This window comes from Mustela nivalis, assembly GCF_964662115.1.
Source record: "Mustela nivalis genome assembly, chromosome: 12".
NCBI classification, from domain to species: domain Eukaryota; kingdom Metazoa; phylum Chordata; class Mammalia; order Carnivora; family Mustelidae; genus Mustela; species Mustela nivalis.
The window spans coordinates 87,391,141-87,418,092 of NC_139031.1; the positions used below are offsets into that span (position 1 = coordinate 87,391,141).

Consider the following 26,952-nt stretch of genomic DNA (forward strand, 5'->3'; position numbering starts at 1 on the left):
CAAGTCCTGGTTTTATTCTCTTCCTCATTAAGAGGTTGTATCAGATCTAACAACTTTTCTTTCTTCAAAGACTTCGAAGAAAAACAGAAGCGCCCATCGGCGGTGTTGTGGAAGAAGTGTCCTGAAGGGATTCTGAGCACCTGAGCTGAGGTCCAGGGCATGGAGCTCCAGCTCTGAATGTGAGCAGCGTCAAGCCCAGACAGTCCCACAAACTCAAAAGACATAAGTGACTCCAGTGTAGAATTATGCCTCCCAGCCACCTGCCAAAAATGCTCTTATTGGAACCTCAGGGATCACCTTCAAGATGGGACACGCAGAAAGGAAGTCTTACAGCTACCAGGGGAGCCGCCTGCAGGAGCTTTTCGCATGCTTCCCCCGGATACGAGGTCCCATCCAAGGTCCCACCTGCTTCTACCAACAAGCAGCCCTTTAGTTCTCATAAGAAAGAGGTAATATCGACCAGGATGGGCTGCAATATGACAGTATTTCACTTGGAATCTAAACCCAGCTGCATTTTCTTCTTTATTTCACATCTCCAAAGCTGTGTTTTAGGCATCTATTTCTTTGTGTGCGTAATCACAAAGAAAGTAATATTTGAGAAGACCTCAGCTCTGGACTTTACTGGGTCACCTAATTCAGTGTTTCCTCGGGGAAATACGAGTCAGTGTAAAACACTGGGAAAATGTAGGGGGACTGAAAGGCTGGGGGCCATTTGAAAATGTCATTTAAGGCCGAGATAAAACCATGAGCCAACTCAAAAGAGTACTTAAAAGGATTTGTAGGTTAAACTACATTTTATAAACCCAACCACTTCTTCTGAGACAATTATAATATAGTTTCTTTCTTCAGTGATTTCTTCTTTCACCTGCTGATTCACAGAAGGCTTTTGTTTCTTCTCAGCTCTCCTACAATGTTATGATTTTTAAAAGAAATCAAATCTAACACTGTGTATTTTTTAATAATGCCACTTTGGATCCTAAGACACCTATCTTCGGATGTTGTGTTGAAAAAAGATTAACGAAACCAGTTTCCCTGAGATGACTACAATCTCTCCGATTAGAGGACTAGTGAGGGTAGCAACAGAGCCATTCCAGGAATGTGATCTCTCCTCTGGCAGGCTCTCAAAGGACACCCAGCTTGTTTTGTTCTCCCTTGGGTGCATGAGACCAAGGCCAAGAATCACGTCCTAAATGGGCTTATGCTCGGATCACAGCCTTCCAGAACTTGTTATCGCTATGTGTTAGGAGACTGAGCGATACACCATCTTTTTAATGAGCTAAAATTCCTCATTAACTGCATTATCACTCCACATCAGACATTTCCTAACAGTCTGGTCCACCACATGGCCTTGGACATAAAACCCCCGGCTTGAAACCAAGGGACCGGCTACTTAAAATCTAGAAGGTTCAGGAAGGACCTCCCACAAGGTGCCTGAGCGCATGTCAGTTGTTCCCTTGCTGCTGCTTACAGCGTGGAGATGAAAAGTCCGTCTGGCTTCCTAGAGAGGCGGATTCCAGTCCCATCCCACAGAAAATGTGCAAGAGGAAGCCGGGACGTTTGGGAGCAGGAGAAATGGTTGAAAAATGATCCCTGAGAACGTGAGAAGTCAGAATTCAGTTCGCTCTGCTATCACTGGCAAAATAGACACTTGGCGGAGAGGATTACCCAGAAGAGGGCTAGGAGGGGACTTTTTCACTGCAGAGAATTCGTTACAATTAGAGAAGGGAGCACTGCTCTAGCCACCAGCGGCAGAGCCGCAGAAAGAACTTGGAAAGAGGGTCTAGCTATGGGAATGGTTTCCCTCGCTAGGAGCGAAACATAGTAACAATGACTTCTATTCATGGTGTTTTTGGCAATTACACTATCATTTCACAGATCAAAGCTGCTGCTGCTCTGTAAGGTAAAGGTAAGTGCTGCCTTCCCGTCCTCCGTAGGAGGGAAGAGAGACACGGCCTAGTGGACGGAGTCCTTCATACTCTCCAACCTAGCAACTAACCCAAGCTACAACTCATTTACGGATCCTCTGTCTCCGAAGCCAATGTTCTTGTCACTCCACTAGATTGGAGCCGTCTGCAAAGAGGGGTGCTGAGTGGAACCCGTGCACATTCCATTCCGCCGTGTGCACAGTTTGGTGCATGTTCACTCACCCAAATGCCCAGAGCGAAGACTGCTGGAAAGCCAGTGACCCGGCACCTGTTTTCATTCACAGGGCCAACCATGCCTTCTGATGGAGGTGCCCCGTCTGGGCATATCTCCTCAGGCTGAACCAATCCTCAGGGACTACTTACTCCGCCTCCTCAAAGAGATCCCCGATGTTTTTCAGCGGCTCCGCGGCGGGGCTCTGGGCCAGGATATCTCTGATCTCGTTGACTTTTTTCTCCACCGAGTCCACGGTCTCTCGGTACGGCCCAATCACCCCGCTGATCTTCAGGGCCTTGGCTTTCTCCAGGAACTTCTGGGTCCGATTGGTCAACTCGGCGATGATCGCATCCCAGAGAGCAAAGCAGTGGTGGCAGGGAGCGCAGTCTGGGAAGACGCCCGAGTACCCTCGCGTGCACTTATCACAGCGCGGACCCTCGACCCCCTCGACACAGATGCACTGGCCAGTGGACTGGTCACACTGTGGTGTCTCAATGCCCCTGGGGTCACAGTCGCAGGCTGGAAGGGAAACAGCACTGGTTCATCCACCAGATCACAAACCTCTGCGACAAGACTTGGCATCTGGAAGCCGCAGTTGCGGTTTCAGCAAAGACTCTCGGAGAGACCAGGGCAGCGTCGTCCTCCAACACAGGCACTACCTTGACTCTCGCTAAACACTTAATAACAGCAGTGGCAGTCATTTTTTTTTTTTTTTTTTTTTTTTTTTTTTACAGTGACCCTTAGCATGCCTGGCATCTACACGCACCGTGTCACTGAACCCTATGGGACAGGTGACTTGCCCCAAGTCTCACAGCCAGGAAATGGCCGGGCCGGGATTCAAGTTCAGCCTGTTGCAACTCCAGTTGTTTCTATTCTCTGCACCAAGCACAGGGTTAAGGGGCATTCAGCCTTTGCCAGCTGAGGTTCTAACTTCATTTTCGGTATAGGCATGTAATGGGCATTTACACACCCTACAAGACAAAAATCCTTTTCCTAAAAAAGCAAGTTTGACTCTTGCAAAACACAATACGTTCATAGTCTCGTAGGAGTGTTGTAAAACTGTCTTGGTCTCTGAAAGACGTTCTAGTGAAACATCTTCCAGAACGAGTCTCATAGATGGTCCTGAGATTTGCTCACTAGCCTCTAACCCTCCAAACCCAGAGAGATGCATCTGTCGCCCATTCATGAGACCCTCATCACAACCTGCCTTTTATCACTATTTTAATTCTCACTGCCTTTGTTGGCCAACACCACTCCCTGAGCAGCAAGTCTGAGGAGGGCAGCGATGGGGTCAGAAGGCTTCAGGTGCCTGTGGCTGCGAATCTTGCCTTCCCCACACCTCAGCTATGTCACTCTGAGCTGTGCACTGAGAAAACTGAGTCACCGACTTCCCATCTGTAAAATGAGGTCATAATTATACCTACCCCGTAGGCTAGCTTTCAGGATTTTTGGAATAGTTTAATTCCAAAGTGCTTAGAGGAATGCCCAGTTCATAGTACTTGATAAACATTTGTATTATCATGACTGACTGACTTTCTTTCTTTCTTTCTTTCTTTCTTTCTTTCTTTTTCTTTCTTTGTCAGAGAGAGAGAGAGAGAGAAAGAGTGAACACAGGCAGGCAGAGCAGCAGCAGAAGCAGAGGGAGAAGCAGGCTCCCTGCCGAGCAAGGAGCCTGATGTGGAACTCGATCCCAGGATACTGGGATCACAACGTGAGCCGAGGGCAGCTGCTCAACCAACTGAGCCATCTAGGCGTTTCTTATCATGACTTTCTATCAATCATCCAAGTGTCTGGTAGTTTCCTGCCCAGAGTGTTGCTTGACCACATTTCCATTGGGGGGGAAAAAAGCTGTAATTATGGCATTAGGTTTTTCTTTGTATCCTTGCCAATAACACCAGGATTTTTTCAAAGATTTAAACTACTGAATATTCCAGTCTTCAGACTTTGGGTTGAAAACACAGCATGGCCTTAGTGCCTTGGGTTTTCAAAACTCAACTTTCTTTCCCTTTATGCGTATTGTTTCTTTCCAAGCACTTCTAGCAGTTTCATTTTTTTCCTGTTTTTTGGGGTCATTTTTAGGAGTCAGGGAGCAGCTTGAGTGAGCTGTGAGTAACTTCAAGTGTGTCCCCTATACCATTATTTCTAGGAGATGTTCCTGGAGAGAAGGCTTCCATGATCAGTAAGTTAAGGGAAGACAGTCTCCTCTGGAAGATTCCAAACAAACTTCAGCACATCGAAGGCTCAAAGGAGTTCGGCAGGAGAAACCTTGTTTCATGTCGTTTTTACCTAGTTGTATGCCGAACTCCTTTGACCCCAGAATCTTTTCCTAGTGGAGGAGTGAGAGAGAAGAGAGAAGGAGAGACACCCTAGAGAAACACGGAAGAGATAATGGGAAACGTGTCTGAAACCACCACCTTCATCAGTTTCTGAGGCTCAGAAGAAGAGGAAGAAATTTGATGATGAAGAGTTTACATTGTTTAAATTTTAGAAATGGATTCCTGTCATTTGGTAAAATTCAGTCACCTTTCGGAAAGCTAGAAATTCCGTGGGTCATCTAGGTCCCAGCCGTTCACACTGGGGCGTACATCAGAATCACCCGGAGGGTTCACGAAACAGACTGCTTCCCCACCCCCGACCCTCCACATTGGAATCTGAATCCTGAGCTCTGGGGTGGGACCTGAGGATTGGTCTTTCTAACAGTTGTCAGGTGCTGCGGACACAGACCTGTTGGTTCCCCTCCTGTTCTAGCCTTCCTTCTGTAGGTCAGTGTGCTTGTAGGGGTGAGAGGGGAGGAGGGCAGGAGGGGGAGAATGGGGAATGGAAGCAGGGAGGGAGGATATAAGAGAATTTGTTCATCCCTCAGGGGGCGGAGCTGGAGCGGAGTCATGACTCTGGAAGCTGACCAACGTAGGCAGAGGCACAAACCTAGTGACCTATGCAGGAAGAGGAATGCTTGACACCGTTTGTAAACGATGGGATTGCTCAGTCGGCCCCCGTCCCCCATCCCAGCGAGCAGAGCCATGCGGGGCCTAAGTGGCCCAGGAGACGGGCGCCTTATCCTCTCTCCAAGACTTGGGGTGACTGAGGCAGATGGGGCACATGCTTTTAATCTGTTTAGAAAATTCTTTCCCATAGATAATGCAAAAGCACACATTGATTCAGTCCTAAAGAGGTTCTCACTGGATTCATACTTGGGGCAAGAGATAGGTACGTATATTCTCTAATTTCTCTAATAATTTTTCACTTTCTGGCTCTCATTTTGTCATGGGCATCCTTGGGTGGAAAGAACACGGGCCTCGAACTGTAGTGTTTAGAAGGCAAGTGCACCCCCATGAAGGCTTTTCTCCCTCTCTGGGGTTAGGGCTGCAGTGCAGGCCAGGGCTCCAAGGACAGGCAGAACCCCGGCTCTCTCCAGAAGCAGGACTGGGTTAGCGGAACTGACCAACATTGCTTTCCTCTAACTGAAATGTAGACTCAAATCTCACAGATGGAGGGACCGGGGTTTCATCACTGAAAACTTTCAGCCTGAACTTTCTCCGGAAGGTCATCGAAGGACTACACTGTATCAGGTTTTCAGGCTGAAGTGGGAGACCCCTAAGCTCCCGTGTTCTCATGCTCCCTTCTCTGACTGCTGCGCCTGTCCTGGGGATGCCAGGGAGGCGCGCACGGGAAGGCCCACCTGTACCGCCCGGCATAAAGGCCACCCCCAGCCCCCTGCAAAGGTTGGTTCTCACCTGATAACTGAAAACATCACAGACGCTGAAATGATGAAGGAGACCCTCCAATCCCAGCTCCCACTCACTGGGATCTCAAACTTACACATGAACCTTGCCTCTGGTCTCTGACAAGGCCAGTGGTGGTTCTCCTCTCTTCAGAGAAAAGGCTAGGGGTCCCAGTGGACCGGCAGCTCAGTCCTGTTTTAAGACATGGGATTCTCTGGCAGAGGATCGAAAACTTGCTCTCAGAAAGGAGAAGAAAGTATTTAGCAAACATTGTGGCCTGACCTTTAAGATGAACAAGTCACGAAGGTGAAGACTAGCATTTTAAAAATGAGCCCGTAATCGCTGTAAAGAGCCATAAGAATTCCACCTCCCTCTGTGGATATATTCTCAGGTAGGCGGTAAGTTTCCTCTGTTTTTACTAAATTTAAAACGTGATTTCTAAGAGCTAGGAGCATGAATAAAAATGCACCCTTTTTATAGCTATTGAGGCCAAGAAGAAAACACTGGCAAATCAATCCCAGAACAGGAAATGGTAGCCTGTGTGCCTCTCAATCAGTAGGTTCGACTTCCTGCTTTCTTTGCCTCTGTCCTGCTCCTCCTCCAGGACAACTGAAGAAAGTCCATCCTCCATGGCCTGGCAGTCAAGGCTCTCAGAGTCTGGTGAGACCGAGTCTCCCCCATGGGTCTCTAGTACATGCGTTCCTGAGGGCTCCCCTGCACCAACCCCCCCCCCCCAAGAGCCTTGATGTTATATATCGTCCTTAGTGTGCTCTAGCCAGAGCAATAATTCCTCTCTGAAACCTGACATCTGGGGTGCCTGGGTGGCTCAGTCAGTTAAGCGTCTTCCTTCCGTTCAGGTCATGAGCCCTGAGTCCTGGGATCTTGAGTCCCGCATGGGGCTCCCTGCCCTGCGGGGAGTCTGCTTCTCCCTCTGCCTCTGCCCCTCCTCCTGCTTGTGCTTTCTCTCTCTCTCTCTCTCTCTGGCAAATAGATAAATCTTTAAAAAAGAAATGTGATTTTGCTTTAAATTATCTACCTCCTCAGCCCCACCAGGTTATTTCATTTTATTTTATTTCTGGCTTTGCTAACATGATGTCCGTTTGGAGACAAAAGGTGGGAAGGAATGATTTCACTTGCAGAAATGAGCCACTAGGCTCATCAAACTTTCTCTATAAAAGGCGTGGATAGGAAATAGTTAGGCTTTGCAGGACACAGATTAGATACAAATGTACGGGGACAGGCAATGGGCTGGGTGCACCACAGCGGTCTTGGTTTGCCTGCCCCTGGCCTGGCCTGGCCTGCAGGGGACACATGTGCTGTGATTAGGATCATATAAGATAAGCTTTTCATCTACTGAGAGTATTTGCGGCCCTCTAGAGAATTGAATTAAATCTGATTTCCCAAGTCATGCAGCAAATAAAGAAAAAGGTAGGTAGCTGTAAACAAATCCCAGCCTGAGAAAAGAATACAAGCGTCCTAAAAATTCATGTCTGGGCAAAGGAACGCACTTCATTTTTCCATTAAAAACAATCTGAAATGAGAAACAAGCATGATGGGCCCCTCACCTCTGCCCCACATTTCTCACTTGTGCTGGTTTGAGAGACAACTGGCCTTTTCCAACAGCCAGAGGCCCTCCCTTTGCTATCTATGAATCAACAGAAAGATTCCTCGTGTGACCCTTTGACTCCAGAGGGGCACCGTGCAGAGCTCCGCGCTGAGGCTTTCTCCGGCACGTTTGCTGGTGGGTGAATGGAATTCTCTCCATCCCCGGCACAGTGGCAGGCTTGTTCAGACTTGGGACGACTGGCCAAGAGCCCCAACCCGCCTGGACAATAGGAACATTCAACAAGTCCTACGACTAAGGCTCCACTCATTTGTCTTTCTCACGACTACATTTTTTTCCATAAGGAGGAAACTTCGCCATGACCTTAAGTCTTCCTAGAAGGGTGCTGTTTACCAAGTGGCACCAGAAAGTCTCAGTCTGGGCCATGGAAGATTTGACATTGAAGACTATTTGACAATTAATTACCTATTTTGAGAAAAGTAGGCCCATTCCCATGGTTGCATCTGATTTTGGATGACACCTGTTCTCGTCCGCGCTCACTGTCGGACCCTGTCCCCCCATTTCCATTAGTGACCACATTCCGGTCCCTGCAGAGCTCTGCTCTCCACGTGCTGCTGCATTTCGGCCCCAACCTCATCTGATCATACCAGCCCTGCCCCACTGTCGTCCCATTCACCCAAGACCCAGTGGCAGCCACGACCTCCCCACGGCCAAGTCCCAACTCTCTCTCTCTCTCTGTCTGTCTCTACAACCTTTGTAGGTGAGGACATTTCTCCGGTCCACCCTGGTTGTCCAAAACATTTGGGGCCCCACAGTTTCTTACGTAACAGGCTGATCTTTCTTCTGGACACCACGAAGTAGTCAGTGGACACGGGTGCCACGGATTTCCTCTTCACAAAGTCCCTAATACATGATCCAACTTTCGACCAGAACAAGTTGATACTGTTCCTATGAGCCACAATTGCTCTGGCAGATTTAGAGCTGAACGTTTGAGGATGAAAGGGTGAGGGGTGAAGTTCTGAGCGCTCAGTGAACAATTCTCTGATTGACTAACTCCGGGGAACGGGCTTTTCATGCTCACAAAGCGGACATGGAGCGAAAGGTCAGCAAGCTTCGGCGGCCGATGCTGTTTTGCCAATGACACAGGCTGGTGGAATCAGGCTATACGTGACCCTAGAGCCATGATCTGGAGCAAGTCAAGCCCTTGGGGCATTACGAGATGGAGGAATCTTTGAGAAGAGTGATTAGAGCCCCTGAGAAACCCGATTTTGAACAGGATGTTACTTGTGGGAAACGGGGGAACAGACGTCCCACTGTGATGCCACAGACCTTCTCGTGGAAATGAGAAAACCAGATCCCACAAAGAACCAACATTGAGACTAGTGACTGATGAAGGAAGGAGCACCTGTGGAACAAACCTTAACCTGAGATGTTGGTATAAACCTTCTAGCTAAGCGTCCACTGAAACAAGAGATCATATGCCCGGCATTCAGTGCTTGTCCACTCAAGTTTGCCCTACTGTTCAGGAACAGATGGGGGGACTGAAGGAACGCATATTGTCTCTGTGTCTGACCTTTGATAGGAGATGCCCAGCGGACCACTAGCTGGGAAGATCTGTATTATTTCTTGCCACAGCTGTCCCCCAAAAAGAAAAAGATCACTTTTTATTTAGAGTCCAATGGGGACCTACAATTTCAGATATGCCCCAAGGAAAATATATCAAAGAACGGGTAAAAAATTACAAAGGTTGCTATCCATACTTACAATTTTGAAACGTAGGGAGGAAAACCCAAGCAGGAAAGAAAGACTAGGAAACCGGAGTAGAAACAGTCTATGGAAATCCTCCCTGCAAAGGCCTTTGCTTTAAGATCTGAAAAAATATCTGGCAAGTCACAACCAAAATTGCAACAGCACGGAAAATTAAGCAACCCTTATGATCCACATGATTTTAACAAGTTTTTGTTCCGCAGAAAATGTCAAGTTTTCCCTCATACTCCGGTCGTGTCACAAGCCTAAGGGAGAATCTGGCTTTTATTCCCATTTACAGACTTGGAGCTCCTGTCTCCTCCTCCTTGGCCAGGCAGAGTGCTGCTAGGGTGTGGCCCTCCGGTTCCCATTGTGGGGACCGCACGCTGATCATTGTCCACACCGGAACCAAACCAAATGGGCTGACCAGAAGCGCCATTTAACTCTGCGTGTGCTGAGAAGGAAGCCACTGGCCCCAAGACCCTGTTCACAGGGGTGGAGAAATCAGTCTGCGGAACTCAGTCGTTAAGGTGAGCCCCTATGGGTCAGAAGTGTGTCAGAAAGCCACGGTGTGTGTCTCCAGGGTGCGTGCAAGCCCCTGTGCGGGCGCAGACTCCCCTGCCTGGGGACGGAGCAGGAAGTCAGCAGGTCCCCCTTCACCACCTGCCCTTCCATGGGGCTGGATGCCACGGAACCCACAAATCCATTCCCGGGTACCAAAAAGCTGCGACACGTGCCTGCAGCCCCCGGCCCAATCAGCGTCCTCCTGAGGACAGCCCCGCTCCTGGCCTCACCTTGGCACTCCACGTTGGGGTCTCCCCAGAAGAGCTCCTGGCACTCGCTGCAGGTGCGGCCTCCGAAGCCGGGCATACACTGACACTGCCCCGTGAACTGCGGCCAGAGAACACAGCTCAGTCAGCCGGGCCGGTGGCCGCCGGGCAATCCACGGTTGCCGTCTTGGTGGCCGGCTGGGACAAGCATGACTCAACTGCCCCAGAAGCCCCCTCCCACTCTGACCTCCCCGCCAACCCCCAGCACTGGGGGCCCAGAGCAGTTTGCTCTATTTCCAGAGTCCTTCACACGCCGCTAGTGAGCTTAGGCCACCTGCGACCCATCTGGCGTGGGGAGCACATCACTGTCAGGGTGTCAGGAAGCGACAGCACAACCTACGTGGCCCAGTATGGCCACGTGCTTCCTTTCAGGCTGTATGGCTAGGTGAAGAGTCTGGACCAGCAGCCAGGTAGTAATGCAAACAGTGCACACCTGTCTATCCTGACGGACATCCTGACGGACATCCTGATGGGGACACCCCACAGCACGGGGCAGCCCGACGAGCCACCTCAGGAAGGCTGATTGCCAGTCTGTGCTGTGTTTGCCAAGCTGTGTGCCCTGACTGCGAGGCTGCGACCCCACGGAAGTCAGCGAGCCCCTTCTCTAACTGAGGCAAAGCCACCGAGGGTGCTGGCCGCCCCCAGGCTCCTAAAGGGGTGTGTCCTCTCCTTGCCCCCACCACGGCGCCTCACCTCGTTGCAAGACGGCCCGAAGGAATGAGCAGGATCACAGCTGCACGGGTCACAGCCGGTGCCGCTGGCCAGCTGCCAGGTGTTGGGTGCACAGCGGTCACAGTTCTGCCCAACCACGTTGGGGAGACACAAGCACTGGCCCGTGGCTTTGTCGCACTGGCAGTCAGAGCCGTTGCAGTGCTGCTGCACCGTCCCCAGGTAATTGCAGACACACTCTGAAAGCAAACGGTGAGACCCGATTCACTTAGCCTCAACACGGTCAGAAAATCTGTGACACACACAGATGATACGAGAGGTAGCTACGTCCTCATGGCTAAGATCTTCCCTCCCAGGTTTTGGCCTAGAAATGCAAACAAGAGAGGAAGGAATGGGGGCGCCTGGGGGGCTGTCAGCTAAGTCTGGCTTTGGCTCAGGTCATGATCTCGGGGTCCTGGGATCCAGCCCGTCATCGGGCTCCCTGTTCTGCCAGTAATCTGCCTCTCCCTCTGCCTGCTACTTCCCCTGTTTGTGCTCTGCCTGTCAAAGAAGTAAAATATATCTTAGGGGGAAAAAAAAAGATGGAAAGGAAAGGAGGGGAGTACAAAAAAAGAAACCCCAAGAAACCAAAAAACAAAAATAAAAACAAAACCCAAACCCACCAAAAAAACCAAAACCACAAACCAAAAACAAACAAACAAAACAAAACCCCACTAAAACACTGTTCTTCAGTTCTTACGATGTAGACAGTTCTGACATTTCCCAGGCAGACGGGCGCAAGGACACACTTGGCCTAGCAGCATTTCTGAAATAGTTCATCAGCTGCTGGCAAATCGTGTTAAAACTGAGGACTTGACTGGAAATGACACACACGAAAAAATGTATGCTGTGGGACTTCAGCTCTGAGGACTTCAAACCCTCAGCAGGGAGCAGCGGTGATGAATGTGTCAGACAAAGCAGGTAGAGGCCCTGCGAGTGGGTTAGGGAATCCCGTCCTGCCACTCCTCCGCATTCCACACGTGTCTATACCAACAGTGGGGCCTGAGGGGGCAGCAGCCTTGGGAGGAGAGGCAGGGTGATCTGATAAGACAGAAAGGAGGAGTTCTGGAAGAGACACCACGGAGATGCTCCTTCCTTCTTCCCCTTAGGCGGGAAGGCTCTGTCCACCAACGGCAGGAGGACGGGGCCGGCCGGAGTGAGTACTTAGGACCTCTATCGTGTGCCTCCTTCAGGCACTGAGCCTTATCTTGGGACTTTTATTCCTACCAGAAAATGAAGATGTAACCAAAAAAAAGGGGGGGGGGATGTCAATCATATCTTCCTTTTGTCAGAGAAAAAGCTTGACAGGTGTTTTCCCAGACAAAACAGGCACCTGAAGATGAACGTCTCCCCCATAGTGAAGAAGGTGGTGGAAATCTCTGGAAAGGAGGGCAAACGGAAGCTGAGCTTACTGCGACAGTCCTGCCGGAGGGCATCCCCGTAGTACCCGGACCGGCAGATCTGGCACTGCTCCCCCTCCGTGTGGTACAGGCACCTGAGGCACCTCCCCGTCTCCTTGTCACAGGCTTCCGGGTCCGTCGTGTCGATGTTGTGGTGACACTGGCAGGGCTGACAGGAGCCACCCACATCCGAGGGATTGCCGAAGAAGCCCGGGGCACAGTCGTCACACCTGGAGCCTAGGGACCGAGCACAAGCCTTTCAGCCTGCTGACACACACATCCGGTACCCCCCGACATTCCTGGCGACAGCGCTGACCTAGGTCCTCACCAAGCCTGGGGGGACCGCGTCATTAGCGGGGAAGGAGGGCTTGGAATCTGTGCCAGTACTTCTGAGCCGTGGACAGGCATCGCTATTACCAGAATCCGTGGGTCAAAGAGGAAGTTAAAGGGAGAGCTCACAAGTACGTGGCCTCCTTAAGTGCTGGCGGATCACGGGAGTGTCATCGGCAACCAAGAACGTATCGAGTTCGGCCAGTTCGGCTGTCTGGGGTGGGGGGGCTCTGGTCGCCCTCTGCCCACCACGTGGCCAGATCACCCCGCTGAGCCTCTCCCACCAGGAGCTGGATAAGGGGATCCACTCACGGATTCAAGTGAGCTTGCCGTCCTGCTCTTAGAGCAGCGTCATGGACTCAAGAATTTCCTCTACTCCACACGCCAAACGGGGAAAGGAGCACCTTTGGTAGGCCACGTTCCCTTCAGCTTTAATTAAGGATTGTAAACATGACACCACATTGTCTCCCTTTTCATCTTTGTCCTTCTTGGTCAACTAGAACTCAGAAAGACACAGCCTTTCCTCTGGGAGTCCGGACCCTACTTACCAATGTACCCAGGGTCACAGACACAAGCCAGCTGTAAAGTCACAGGGTCCTGATAGCAGCTGCTGGCGAACTGGCGTCCGCTCTCGGGACCGTCTGGGCAAGGGCAAGGGCGGCAGTGATCTCCCGACCCGATGATGGGATCGCCATAGTACCCGGCCAAGCACCTGCGTCAGTCCCAGAGGAGAGAGGGCCATGAACCACCATTGTAAGAAACGAGTTACAGGAAAGAGTCTCAGAAACCGTGTTCTCTGCTTGGGGACCTTCCCTCCCCATTCCTCATGTTTCCACTTGGAAGATTTTCCAAGGTTCTCCTTGGAAATTTTCCAAGGTTTCCATTGGTTGTCCAATGCCAGCTCCAATCAGAACCCCTTGGAGGGCTCGTTAGAACAGGTCACCGCGTTCATCCCTTCATTTCTGACTTAGTCGGTCCCGCGTGATGCTGATGCTGCTTGTCTGGGGATCACGTGAGCCGGCGCGCTGTGTTAGGAACCTCACTCCCTCCTCCCCAAGCAGCAGAGGTACCTCTCCTCACGTGCATCCTGTTGTCCTCTCGGCTGCCCGCCTGCCCTGACTCACATTACAGAGTCTGGGGAAGGAGGTGGGGGCTCCCAGGGCGGTGCTGGAAGGCATGTGTGGTTGTGTCTGTCTGCCCACACCGGGAAGGGGTGACGAGTGAGCAAGCCCACGGTGGCCTGTTCCGCGTTCTAGCCTTTACCAGCAGCCAAACTGACAAGGGTGCTCTCCAGCTGTAGGACTCCTGTGTCTATCTGTTAGGGGCGTTTAAACTAGGAGAGGCACGAGGGACGTCATTTATCAGCCCCCACCTCCTCCCCTCACGGATCAGGGATCCACGGAGGTTCAATGGCTCACAAGGCTTTACACAGCAGATAGCAACGAGCCAAGCTCTGAATCCAGCCTCCTGAATTGTAGCAAGGAATTCTATGTGATGCTGCTCTTTAACACGACTAATTCGCTTGCTTTTCCTCCCTGTAACAAAGGGGGAAGGGGCTTGGAGATCATCAGATCCAACCTAGTTATTCTACCAGCAGACGGCTGGACACTCGGAGAGGTGAGCTAACTTGCCCAGGGCTTTGCAACAGGCAAGGAGCAGAACTGAACCTAAGCTCTGATTTTGAATTCATTTTGTTTTTCATGGTTTTTATTATTTGGGGTTTTTTTTTTTTTGGTGGGGAGGGGTATTTTTGCTTTTTTTCTTTTGAAATGGGTAATTTTTTTTTTTTTTTTTTAATGGGGTACGGGAGGGAGATGAAGAAATAGAAGGGAAAACTGTTCAGAGGAAATTAACCTTCTACTTAATCAGACACAGACAGGACACAAGAACATGTCTTCTAGTTATGGGCTGGGAAAGTCAGCAGAGATGAAGTAATTTGGTCCAACGGGCTCTGAGAAAGTTTTCTAGGGGGCCTTTCTAGGTGCAATAAATCCAGATACCTCATGACAGAAACTGAGTTTTCATGTCCTGCCTCTCCCTCTTCCCCCCTTGAGAATGAGCTGAGCCTAGAGCGGCTGCTCAAATTCACAGGACTGCAACTCCAATCGTCTTGGAATGAAGAAAAGAGTGATGAGAAGTTGGCTCACAGAATCCCAGATATTTTAATAAAGCTTTGTCATCCCCACGTAGGGCTTTCACATTTTTCCTATGAGAAACAAAGTGCTTTACAAAGAAAACCTAACACCATCACAAATATGGAGCCAGCTCTCCTCACGGGGGGATGCTCGTCTTGCCACATGGCCCCTCCCCCCGCCCCGCCCCACCCCTGGATTTCACAGCTGCGCAGTGGACGACCACCTGGGTTCCCTCCCTCACCCTCCTGTTCTTTCTAATCTGATTTTCTCATCTGTCTCTTTTGCACTTACCCTACACTTCCCAAAGAACAATAACGAAAATCTTAATGCAGAAAACAAGAGATGACATCAATATGTTAATTTCTTCCTTTCAAGTCTCGTATAACTGTTTCCTTATTCTTAAATGGCGATTTCTTGGTTGAAAGGAATAATTTTTATTCAAAGGAGTAGTTACTGGAACCTCCACATTCTTTTTTTTTTTTTTTTTAAGATTTATTTTTTTTGAGAAAGAGGGAGAGCAAGAATACAGAGGGAGAGGCAGAAGCAGACTCCCCCACTGAGCCCAGAGCCCTATGCTCCCAGGACCCTGAGATCACAACCTGAGCTGAAGGCAGATGCCTACCCGACTGAGCCACCAGGAGACCCCAGAACCTCCAGATTCTTGAACAGCACTCCAGCACAGAGCTGAAAACCCCGTATTTGCTTCCATGCACATCGTCCCAACATAAGCTAATCATATATTCAATTTCCACTGGCAATTTCTCTTTCATCTGATGAACAATTTTTGCACTGAGGCATTTGCTGACATTTTAAAAACAAAAGTCCCAGATAGAGTGGACGGATGTTAATTGAGGTGAAAGGTGAGGACCATCACCTCAAAAAAAATCAGTTTTTGTCGAAGATCTGTCTTTCATCAGTAATGAACAGTGTAAGTCAGCATGTAATTTCATCACGTGGATTGTTAGCTACTGAGCTTGACCGTAATGTTATTTGGGGGCACATTCTAGGTTCTCTTTTGCTCTATCTAGTGCAGTGTGCTCTATATCCATAATAATTATTCAATTAACCTGCTAACTGGAGAACAGGTCTCCTTTCTCACATTTTATGTGCCCTCCTGAAAGCTGGAGCAGCATTAAAGTGTCTCAAAAAACAAAGTGGTGTGAAATGCCTAATTCTGTTTGGATCTGGTTTCTACTTTGACCCAAAGGAGGCGTTCACACTTCAGAACGCTCATCCTTGGCGAGAATCTGCTGAGACCGAGGACTTCTGTCCTGATCTAGGCTGACCTCCAGGATGGCGCTCCAAGAGGGGGCAGCTCACGTTTGCTCTCCGCCATACCCCCCAGCACCAACACAGCACTTGGCACACAGAAGGTATCAACTAAAGGCATGCTGGAGAAAGGAATGAGCTCCTAGGAAATACGGAGGCGCTCAGAAATGAACAAACCTTCTGGAATATGGCAAAGATTCTGCCTGGCATTTGTCTAAGATGCTGTCGGCTCTGCCCCCAAACTGTCTCTTCCTTTTTGCTTTCGAGCGGCCGCGAGCACGTACCTTTCACAGTTGTGCCCCGTGGTGTAGTCCTGGCAGCCCAGGCAGGCCCCCGTCGCCACGTCGCAGTCCTCGGCGTGGCCGTTACACCGGCAGGGCTGGCAGCTTGGGAAGCCCCAGTACCCGGGCAGGCACCGGTCACACTGCCGAGCGTACACGCCCTGGAAACACTGGCACTGGCCGGTGACGGGGTGGCAGAAGGCGTGGACGGATCCTTGCAGGTGGCACTCACAAGCTGAAGAAAGAGACAACCGTGGAACCGCCTTGAGAAACTCCTTCGGTGCAAACGCGCCCCGGAGAGAAGCACCCTGCTGCCCGGATCAGGAGGCCTAGGGCTCGGGTGATCATCTGTGGGGCGACATCCCGCCTCCCGAAGCCACGGAACCCACAGGTGTTTCTCAGATTCACTCCAGTGAACACGTGATGGTTCTGATTAACCTACGTTTGCAGCCACTGGGGCCAAAGCCAAAGGTGCCAGGAGCGCATCTGTCACAGGTTCTTCCAACCACGTTCGGCCGGCACTGGCACTGGCCTCCGTTGGGGTCGCAGACGGAACTCAACGAGCCCTGGGGGTCGCATTCACAAGCTGCAGGGAGAGAGAAGCCAGAACTCGTGACACGGAGCAGTCGATCCCGGGAGAGAATGGAGCACAGGGAGTCACATGGGCTCTGAACCAGACTGCCCCTTTCCTGGGACTTGCTCGGATCGTCCCTCTTTACTGCCTTGGCTCATTCAGAATTTCTGTTTAAAATAATGTCATCCCCACAGAGAAAGGGGGAAAATGTTCCATGCTCATGGATTGGAAGAACAAATATTGTTAAAGTGTCTGTGCTGCCCAGAGCAATCTACACATTCAATGCAATCCCTATCAAAATACCATCGACATTTTTCACAGAGCTGGAACAAATAATCCTAAAATTTGTATGGAACCAGAAAAGATCCCGAATAGTCAAAGGATTGTTGAAAAAGAAAACCAAAGCTGATGGCATCACAATTCTGGACTTCAAGCTCTATTACAAAGCTGTAGTCATCAAGACAGTATGGTACTAGCATAAAAACAGACACATAGATCAATGGAACAGAATAAAGAGCCCAGAAATAGACCCTCAACACTATGGTCAACTAATCTTTAACAAAGCAGAAAAGAATGCCCAATAGAAAAAAGACAGTCTCTTCAACAAATGGTGTTGGGAGAATTGGACAGCCACATGCAGAAAATGAAACTGGACCATTTCCTTATACCACACACGACACACGAAAATAGACTCAAAATGGATGAAAGACCTAAATGTGATACAGGAATCCATCAAAATCCTAGAGGAGAACATAGGCAGCAAACTCTGTGACCTCTGCCACAGCAAATTCTTGCTAGACAGGTCTCCAAAGGCAAAGGAAGCAAGAGCAAAAATGAACTGTTGGAATTTCATCAAGATAAAAAGCTTCTGCACATCAAAGGAACCAGTCAACAAAACCAAAAGACAATGGACTGAACGGGAGAAGATATTTCCAAATGACATATCAGATAAATGGCTAGTATCCAAAATCTAAAAAGAACTTATCAAACTCAACACCCAAAAAACAAATAATCCAATCAAGAAATGGGCAGAGGACATGAACAGACATTTCTGCAAAGAAGACATTCAGATGGCCAACAGACTCATGAAAAAGTTCTCCACATCACTCAGCGTCAGGGAAATACAAATCAAAACCACAATGAGATATCACCTCACACCAGTCAAAATGGCTAAAATTAACAAGCCAGGAAGCAACAGATGTTGGCAAGGATACGGAGAAAGGGGAACCCTCCTACACTGTTGGTGGGAATGCAAGCTGGTATAGCCACCCTGGAAAACATCATGGAGGTTCCTCAAAGAGTTGAAAATAGAGCTACACTATGACCCAGCAATTGCACTACTGGGTATTTACCCTAAAGATACAAATGTAGTGATCCAAAGGGGCATGTGCACCCAACGTTTATAGCAGCAATGTCCACAATAGCCAAACTATGGAAAGAGCCCAGATGTCCACCAACAGATGAAAGGATAAAGATGTGGTATATATACACAAAATAGAATACTATGCAGCCATCAAAAAAATGAAATCTTCCCCTTTGCAATGATATGGAGGGAATTAGAGGGTATTATGCTGAGCGAAATAATCAGAGAAAGACAATTATCACTTGATCTCACTGATATTTGGAATTTAAAAAACAAAACAGAGGATCATAGGAGGAGAGAGAAAAAAAATAAAACAAGACAAAACCAGAAATGGAGATTAATTATAAGAGACTCTTAAGAATAGGAAACAAGGGAGGCGGGTAGGGAGAGGGGGGTAGGGTTATGGACACTGGGGAAGGTATGTGCTATGGTGAGTGCTGTGAAGTGTGTAAACCTGGTGATTCACAAACCTGTACCCCTGGGGCTAATAATACATTATATGTTAATTAAAAAAATTAAAAAATACTTTTCATACAATGACTTATAAATAAAATCTGTACCATTAAAAAGACAATATGCAAAAAAAAAGAATAGGAAACAAACTGAGGGTTGTTGGAGGGGAGGGGTTTGGGGAGGTGGGGTTACTGGGTGATGGACATTAAGGAGGGCACGTGATAAAATGAGCACTGGGTAGAAGACTGATGAATCACAGACCTACCTCTGAAACCAATTATATGCTAATTAATCTAATTTAAATTTAATAAATAAATAAATAAATAAATAGCATCCCTATGATGGGCGGGAAGGAAGCAACAGGAGATGGGAGTTGGCAGATTAAAGCAGCTTCTCTCCGAAGGAGGTCATTAAGATTTTCTACCCTTGCCTTCAAAGTTCAACTTGCACAGCACCTTAGACAAAAGCCCAGGGACATTTGGGAGGGGTCTGATCTTTCAATGAGCAAAGCAAACTTCAGTTTTTGCTGATGCTCCCCGATTCTATCCCAACTCCCCACCTGTCTATGGAAATACTGCATCTTTCTGACTTTGCCCCTAGTCACTATTGTGATTGCATTTTAAAAAGTTTTTCTTATTTAAATTCAATGTAACTAACACATACTGTATTATTAGTTTCAGAGGTAGGGGTCAGTGATTCATCAGTCTCATAAAACACCCAGTGCTCCTCACATCACGTGCCCTCCTTAATGCCCATCACCCAATTACCCCATTCTCCCACCCCCCGCCCCTCCAGCAACCCTCTTTTTGTTTTCTACAGTTAGGAGTCTCTTATGGTTTGCCACCCTCCCTGGTTCCATCTTATTTTTCCTTCCCTTCCCCTATGTGACTACATTTTCAATGGTGCTCTATCACTAAAATATTCTTTAAAAACGAAAAAGGCAAACTGTGGTCACCACCGGTCTTGCACAGAGCTACAGGGCACGCCTTCCCGCGCACCTCGTGATGCCAAGTACTCTTGGCCCCAAGAAAGGAGGGTCGGAAAAACCTACCCAGGCCCGTCTGGTGTAACAGGGCAGAAATGCTGAAGATTATGTTTCTGCATACGTCGGTCATTGGTGTTTTCACAACGCTTCTGCTGTTCTCCAGACATCTGTATCTCTGAAAGGTTTCCCAGGCGCTGTTGGTGACCAGCCCATCCCCTGAGCCTCCCACGGTGAAGATGTCCAGTGATTTACAGAACGGCATGAGAACAAGCTGTGAAGGATCAAGAACAGCAAAGAGCTCTTATGGGGCGGGGGGGGGGGGGCGCTGTGTCGTCAACTACAGCAAGTCAATGCATCAAAGCCCCAAGTGCTACTTTGACTCTGGGAAAGGAAAACATCAGACTCACTGAGTACAATGAAAACCTTTCCACTCTTAAATATTCTTGCCAGAAAACATTTAGATACACCTTACATAGTCCGGTGGCTTTTGGAAGACCGTTTTTAAGATTTTCTTTACTTCCACAAACAAATCGCTTGAGTAAATCCTTTCAGAAGGTAGAGTTTTTATTAAAATAAATAAGCCAAGTGGCTTTGGAGGCAAGAGAAAAATGATCGTGCCTAACTTGTCCATGTTTTACCCCCTCCATGACACCCTCTGGGGAAGCAGATGGGGAAGCACTCTCCGCCCATGCTTTCCCCTAAGACCTTCACTTCAGAAATGACCTTGCACTTACAGAATCGATGAGCGTGTAAGGACTCTCCACGTCGCTATCGGAGGACGTGTACTGGGGCAGTTCCAACCTCACGGTGTAGTTTACACCCTTCTCAAAGCACACGGGGCGTGGAAGGACAACATACCTGCCCCCAAAGGAAAGGGAAAAATACCAACGCCAAGTCAACGTTTCGGTATCCAATCAACCCATCCCTCCGTTAAAGGTCTATGCAGATCACAGCAAAAGTAGAAAGGCAATGGTCCGTGTTCGGCTCCAGTTCTGAAATGCTAACAGGACGACTCGCAAGGCAAGGGACCAGAAAAAATATAATAATCTGCCCATTCATTCCATGAGCTGCAAACGAGCATCCCACTGACCTCGAGCCGGGCGACAAGGACACCACCTGGTTGTCATCATCGGGAATAGTGTTACCGCATCGGCTGCTGGCTGGGATCTTTCCAGGTCGCTGCACTGTGATGACAGCTTTTTCCCAGTGGTCGGGGAGCTAGAGTAAGAGACAAGCCATCAAAGGAACATCCGCACTGGCCCGCTGCTGCCTGTGTATAAGGACCTCTCCCAACCGATCATTTGCCAAGTTTTAAATGAAAAACACTCACTTGCATTTCCCTTCTCTCTTTCTCATTTCCTCTGCTCTGGCCCCTGCTCCAGCCCTAATCTTGTCTCACTTGGACACCTAACAGCTTCTCTGCTCTCCTTGCCTTTCCCAGGGCCCTCTCTGGCCATCAGGCAACACAGCTCCGATCAGAAGGATCCCCTGCCCCAAACCCTGTAATACAGCGTCCAGGCTCATGTGTTGATCCCAGCATTCTTCCCAACAGCATCTCCAACGATGCCCTTAGCCAGCCACGAGGACGCACTCCCAAAACCTTCTCTCCCTGCTCACGCCGTTCCTCACTTCCTTTGGTGTCAAAATTCCATCTCTGTTCTCAGGCTTAGAAATCATTCTTTATGGGATGTTTTGGCAGCATCTGGCGCAGCTGAATTGGTGTAAGAGGCAGGACTGTCCGCATCTCTGCCCTTGCCTTTTCCATCTTTTATTAAAGGTGGAGCGCTCGTCTGAGCCTGGGGGCTGTGCAGGCCGTGAGGTCAAGCAGAGTGTCTGACACGTTCTGCTCACCTCCTCAGGTCTCAGCAAGGCTGAGAGCCTCATGAGGGATCACTAAAGGCTTATGAAACTGAATTTGAGAAAAATGTCCATTTTTGCTTCCCTGGGGGATAGAAAGTCAGAGAGGCTCCTCTATTCTAATGCAAACTCCGAATCTCACAAAAACTGCCTCCATTGTCAGAAGAGATTTCTACTACCCCTGCTAGTCCCTGGAAGGTTTACCTGTGGTTCGTAGCGAATTATGATGTCATACTCCATGGAATATGGTATGTTGTCAATGAAAAACTCCAAATAAGCCCCTTCGGGCACTCGGACGAAGCCTGCTCCGGTCCAGGAAGGAATCCTGTCCTGGATGTACTGCCGCTCCACTATGCTGACCCCCTGAGGACAAGGGAAAATGGCTTTCCAGGAAATGTAACAGTTAAAGAAATCTGAAGTCACCCCAAGGTCAAAACTATAGTTATTCTACCTATTTTTTGCAGTCGAATTTACTTGGTAGAGGGTCCAAGTTTTTGAGGCATAAAGAGGAAATAGGTTACTTTTTGGTTTTGTGGTTGGGGTAGTCTTGGGACCTCGGAGACGGGACTCAAAAAGGCTTGGGAGACACCTTCTAGGATAGAGCAGGAATGAGCATAAAGAAAGGAGAGAGAACGTCCCAAACACTTTGTAAGCAAGCTGAGGAGTGATGAGCCACTTCCCAGATTTTCTACAAGGCTAGTCCTGTATCTGGTGGACGTGCTCACCCCCTCACTGCGTTCATCTCAAACTCCAAGTACAACTGAAGAAACATCAGATCATCATGAGGGCTCCCTACTGAGGAGTTGATTCTGATTGTCAGGGAGACTGAAGAGTGACCAATTTCAGGTAACTCGAGCACGCCTTTGAGTTTACTCACGGATCAAGGATAACCACTGTGATAGGTCACCTCCAAAGACCAAGTCCTTCATTCTCTATACATATGAGCGTTTGGATCTACCCTTTGGGAAGTTTATTACCCTGCCTTCAGATCTGGTCTGGCTTTGCGACTTCTGACCAACACAACGTAAGAAAATGACCTTCCGAAACTCTGGAACCTAGGCTTTAAGAGACCTGGTGGTTTCTCTTGCCTCCTTCTTGGAAGCCAGATGCCGTGCTGTGAGGGAGCTCAGGGTGGCTACTTGGGGGGGCCTGAGGCGGGGGGCGGTATGTGGTGGAAAATGCCCAGCCCGCCTCTAGCTGCTTTGGCCACCCCGCTGACATGCTGTGGGTACCTTTGAAGCCACTACATTTTGGGATGGCTGCTTACACAGCGATGGAACTCCCATCTGAGTATTTACCCTATGACATCAACAGTAACTTCGGAGCACAAGTGGAGGAGTGAAAGAATGAAAAAATAAGCACCCCCCCCAAAAAAACCCACTGAAAGCCTCATCAGTGAAACTTTCAAAGTCTCTTTGTGAGTTACAGATTTACCCAGCTTTAAATAGCACTGTTCTCAAAAAGGCACGGTCCCCATCCTGTCAAGAGCTATAAAAATGCTTTGTAAATGGACTCTTTAAAACACTTGCATACGCTATGACTGCCCCCTCCCACCGAACCCAGCTTCTCCCATCTGCCCGGCACCCCCCTACTTACAGGCCCGAAGTTGGCTTCTTCTGCTTCGTAGATGTAGTGATCCAAGGTGGTGAAGTAGTACCCAGACTCCATCTCATTGCACTGGCGCCCGATGACGTGGGGGCGGCACGTGCACTGGCCTGACTCTGCGGAGCAGCTGGGTGGGGGGAGGGACAGCAAAGCAAGTCAGCGGGGCCACCAGGCTTGAGTGAAGCCACCTGACACAGTTCTGCATTTTCTCCTAAACATCAAATGGCTGAAATATGCATGTAGGGTTTTCTTATTTTTTCACTAAAACAAATACATGGGGGAAAAAAAAAAAACCTCCTGCCTCTGACTTAATTGCAAAGTCTACAGCTGAAAGCTCCCTGTGACCTGGTCTTTTCGGTTTTGTCTTGCTGGTCTTTCTTCACTATGCTCCATCCCCGCCATACTGAGGTTTTTCTGTGGATGCCGCCAATGTTCTTGCTTTGCTCTTTTATATCTTTTGCCAGATTTCCAACTGCAATCTCGTTCCTGGGCCTCAGACCCAAAGACCCAACTTCTAGAAGGTCCGTGCCGACTTAGCAGTCCCTGACGTTAAAGACAGATCCCAAAGGGCAATGACCAACTGCTGCCTCTATTCTCTGCTGGGGACAGAACCCTGTCAGCCAGTAACTCGACCAAGGCAGAAGCCTTGAAGTTATTCTCTGGGATCTTTCATAGCTAAGCAGGAACCCAGTTCTGTGACTTCACAGCCCGGCCTCTAGGGCTTCTCCCACTTCCCACGGGCTGTGCCGTACCTTCCTTCATGCTCGTATTCACAGTAAAACCGGCTGCAGCCTCTCGTCAGTGTCCTTGTGGCTGAGGTTCCAACTTTACAACCTGGACCACCACCGTCCACACAGTGAGCTGCCCTAATGACCTTCCTAAGATGCACCAACTGCATCACTTCCGGGCCTCGAGCAGGGGCACCAGGCTTCACAGTCTGGCCCTTCTCTACCTTTCTAACTCCCCCTCTCCCCTCACTTCTCCAACCATATGGAACGGTTATGCTTTCTCCAATGCACGGCCGGGGTGGGGGGGGGCTGTGGACCCTTCCCTTGGCTTAGGTCATTCCTGCAGCCGTGAATACCCTTGTCCCTCATTCACCTAGCAAAGAGCCACCTGTCCTTTCAAGACTCGGCTCACAAAGGACTCCGCTGCGGCCTCTCCTGACCATCACTCTCCACCCCACAGAACGAGCCCCCTTCTCTTTTGCACCACCTCCTCTGTGCAAGAGGAACGTTGTGGCTACAACACGTACGACACAACCTGTCACATACTAGTTGCTCGTGGAAGCTGAGGGGTTGTGTTTCAAACCCTACCGGCCTTTCAAAGCCCGGCCCAGCATTCAGCCCTCCCCTGGAGTCGCCTTTGGTTTCTGCTACCCTCGAGTGGTTCCTTCTGAGGGCTCCGCTACTCTGTATCTGTATTGTTAAGTCATTTATTGCTTTCTCTCTCGTAGTGTAACCACTGACAGACCTGCCTGACCTGCCGCTAGACAGCAAATTGCTTCAAAGTTCGGACTGTGCCTCCCTCACCTCAGTTGGGCCCTTCACACCCTTGTGGGGTCTGGCCCAGTGCACACAGCACACTCAAACACCGGCTGAACAAATAAATGCATGAAGGATACACATTCTGAATAAAAAAGATTAAAAAAGAAAAAGAAAAATGGGAGTTTCGTGCAAAAGGAAAAACTTTAACTAAACACATGGTTTCAGGTAATAAAGTCTTCTGGATAGACTTAACATACTCATTTTATTCTCAGCCTATGTCTCTTTTTCCGTGAGTCCAAGGTAAAACCAAATTTATGCACCCATTCTTACTTCATTCAAGTCAAGACAGGGTTTGGAATTGTTACGTTAAACCCATTCCCAGTGTTCAGATTTTTTCCTCATCCCAAAGCCCATTTGAACCAAGTCTCCAGGGCAAGTTACAACCCTTGGGAACACAGTACGTTCCAAGGTATTTTACCAATGTCCCCCCCTGCCCCTCAGCCCTCCCACAGCCCCAGCCAAGTCTTCCTCCCGCAGATCACGTGAATGGCTCCTACCATACAAGACTATGAGCGCTTCACACCCCAGAGCCAATTCCCAGAGGACACACCTTGCTACAAGGGGGAACTAGACCTCTTGGGGCACAGTCCACCCAAAAAAGCCATTTTCCAAAGCTCAGGCATCAGACCTCCCATCCTATGAGCAAGAGAAAATCCTTCTTTCCTCCCCAGCAGACGCTTCCTGAGGGAACACACGTGTACAAACAGCAACCACCGAAGAAGGAAGCAACCAGACTCTGCACACGGCAACAGCAGACAGCACGCAAGTGAAGGGGACGGTACCAATGACACGCGGACGCCCGATTCTGAATTCTGAAGGTGAGACAACTCACGAGAACGCAGTCACGTGAGAGGAGCTCCCGTAACACCTGTCCTGGCCATCGCAGGCCGCTCTGTGTCCACAGCGGGAAGGATGGTCTCCGACAGGCCCGCCACCCCCTGGACGCCTGCACCCCGAGCAAACATGTTCCTGTGGCTTCCCCTGGCCCTGGAAACCAAAGCTCCGGCCCTGCCTGTGCGCTTCCCGCCACCAAGGGGCCATTCCCCTGGCTGGCCCGCCTGTCTTCTCCGCCTCGCCTCCGTCCCCAGCTGCTTGTCGCCCCTCCTGCTCACATTCCCTCAGCTCTGCTATTTGTCAGATGTAAAGATCTTCTGATTTGGGCTGAGCCGTGACCTTCCCTGTCCTTTCTCCTCGATACCCACGTCTTGCTTCACGATGTCTCTGCCCTCAGCAGTGTCCTCTCGCTGTCACGGTGGCCGCTATCACGGAACAGCATGTCATGCCATGCCTGTCACTCCGGCAGCCGCCCCGCGGGCCTCTCACGCTCTTCTCCCCGCTGCCCCGTCCAGCCCGCCAGTCCGGTGCGGCTGTCGGCATTTCATCAAAACCCACAACTGTTTCTTCTCTGCTTTTACCAAGTCGTGATGCCTCTGCCTGGTTGCCAGCAGCCTCGACAACCCACCCTCTGAAAACCACAGCGGCGCTTTCTGCTGCCACCCTTTGCCTCCGGATGAGCCCCAGGACTCGTCGCCGTCCCTTGCGAATCCTGACCGAGCAAACGCTGGGCCTCCTGCTGTCAGCACGCTCACATTTTAGTCCGTTGTCCATTTTCCTCTGAATCAATCCTTCTTTGGTAACTCCATTATTTTGAAAGGATATGGGGAAAGAAAAATGAGGGGGGGAATAGTCCCTGCCCCCGAGAGCTTACCCTCTAACTGGGGACATAAACGATCAAGCAACCGAGCACGACAACAAAGCCAAACGCAGCGCGTGCCAAAACAGAGCCACCTGCAAAGTTCTCAGGCTGCCAGGGAAACACTGTTCACCTCCTTGGGTGACATTTCCCCTCCTTGGGTGACCCCTTGGGGGACTGAAGAGCAGTCACGGAAGCCACGCTCCCAAGGTGGCAGAAGATCGTGACAGATCTTCAGGCAGAGAGAGGACAGGAATGACAGGCGCAAAGAAAGGTCCTGGGGGACTGTGAGTGGAGCTGGTCACAGTCAGACCAGGTCTTGACCATGTGCCACACGCATTCCATCTCCGGGCCTTCACCCGTCTCCCTCATCCCAGCTAGAAGGCCCTCTTGCCTCTCCGTCCTGCCTCCCAAACCTCTCTCAGCTTTCAAAAATGAAGCTCAAATCCTACCTCCTCCCTAGAGAGAAAAGATTACAAGTAATTACCCTTCCTGTGTTCAAGTAAAAATCCTATCACATAGAAATGGTACCCTTGACAAGTTCGTAGGTTCCCCACCCTAGCCCCCATACCACCAAATTTCCCTGTAACTAGATACAGATTCCAGGTGCTGGATCCAAACGATAGAACAATGACATAAGACACAATAAGTCAGACCCTGGGGCAGGCAGAATAACGGCCCCCAAAGATGTCCCCATCCTCACCCCCCAGATCTGTGGATACGTTACTTCACATGGGACCAGGGGCTTTGC

At 49.7% G+C, this 26,952-nt stretch overlaps 1 protein-coding gene and 1 long non-coding RNA gene across 7 annotated transcripts in view; one reads left to right on the plus strand and one right to left on the minus strand.

Annotated features, from left to right (window-relative positions):
• Positions 1-26,952, minus strand: part of LAMB1 (laminin subunit beta 1) — a 68,199-nt gene that overhangs the window by 11,939 nt on the left and 29,308 nt on the right. For both annotated transcript variants that reach the window (XM_082691980.1, XM_082691979.1), the window contains exons 14-25: positions 22,953-23,088; positions 21,561-21,719; positions 20,590-20,717; positions 20,234-20,357; positions 19,566-19,770; positions 16,567-16,710; positions 16,128-16,359; positions 12,988-13,151; positions 12,122-12,346; positions 10,695-10,909; positions 9,966-10,062; positions 2,289-2,658 (exon numbers count right to left, since the gene is read on the minus strand). In XM_082691980.1, coding sequence (XP_082548106.1) covers positions 2,289-2,658; positions 9,966-10,062; positions 10,695-10,909; positions 12,122-12,346; positions 12,988-13,151; positions 16,128-16,359; positions 16,567-16,710; positions 19,566-19,770; positions 20,234-20,357; positions 20,590-20,717; positions 21,561-21,719; positions 22,953-23,088 — 2,199 coding nt within the window. The remainder of the gene's footprint in view (positions 1-2,288; positions 2,659-9,965; positions 10,063-10,694; positions 10,910-12,121; positions 12,347-12,987; positions 13,152-16,127; positions 16,360-16,566; positions 16,711-19,565; positions 19,771-20,233; positions 20,358-20,589; positions 20,718-21,560; positions 21,720-22,952; positions 23,089-26,952) is intronic.
• Positions 21,697-25,666, plus strand: LOC309844784. Of its 5 annotated transcripts, XR_014300905.1 has the most exons (4): positions 21,720-21,785; positions 23,738-23,817; positions 24,418-24,673; positions 25,183-25,666. It is a non-coding gene; the product is annotated as an uncharacterized lncRNA (long non-coding RNA). The 5 variants fall into 5 exon arrangements; XR_014300903.1 differs by lacking the exon at positions 23,738-23,817 and having other exon boundaries at positions 21,697-21,785; positions 25,180-25,666; XR_014300904.1 differs by lacking the exon at positions 23,738-23,817 and having other exon boundaries at positions 21,697-21,785.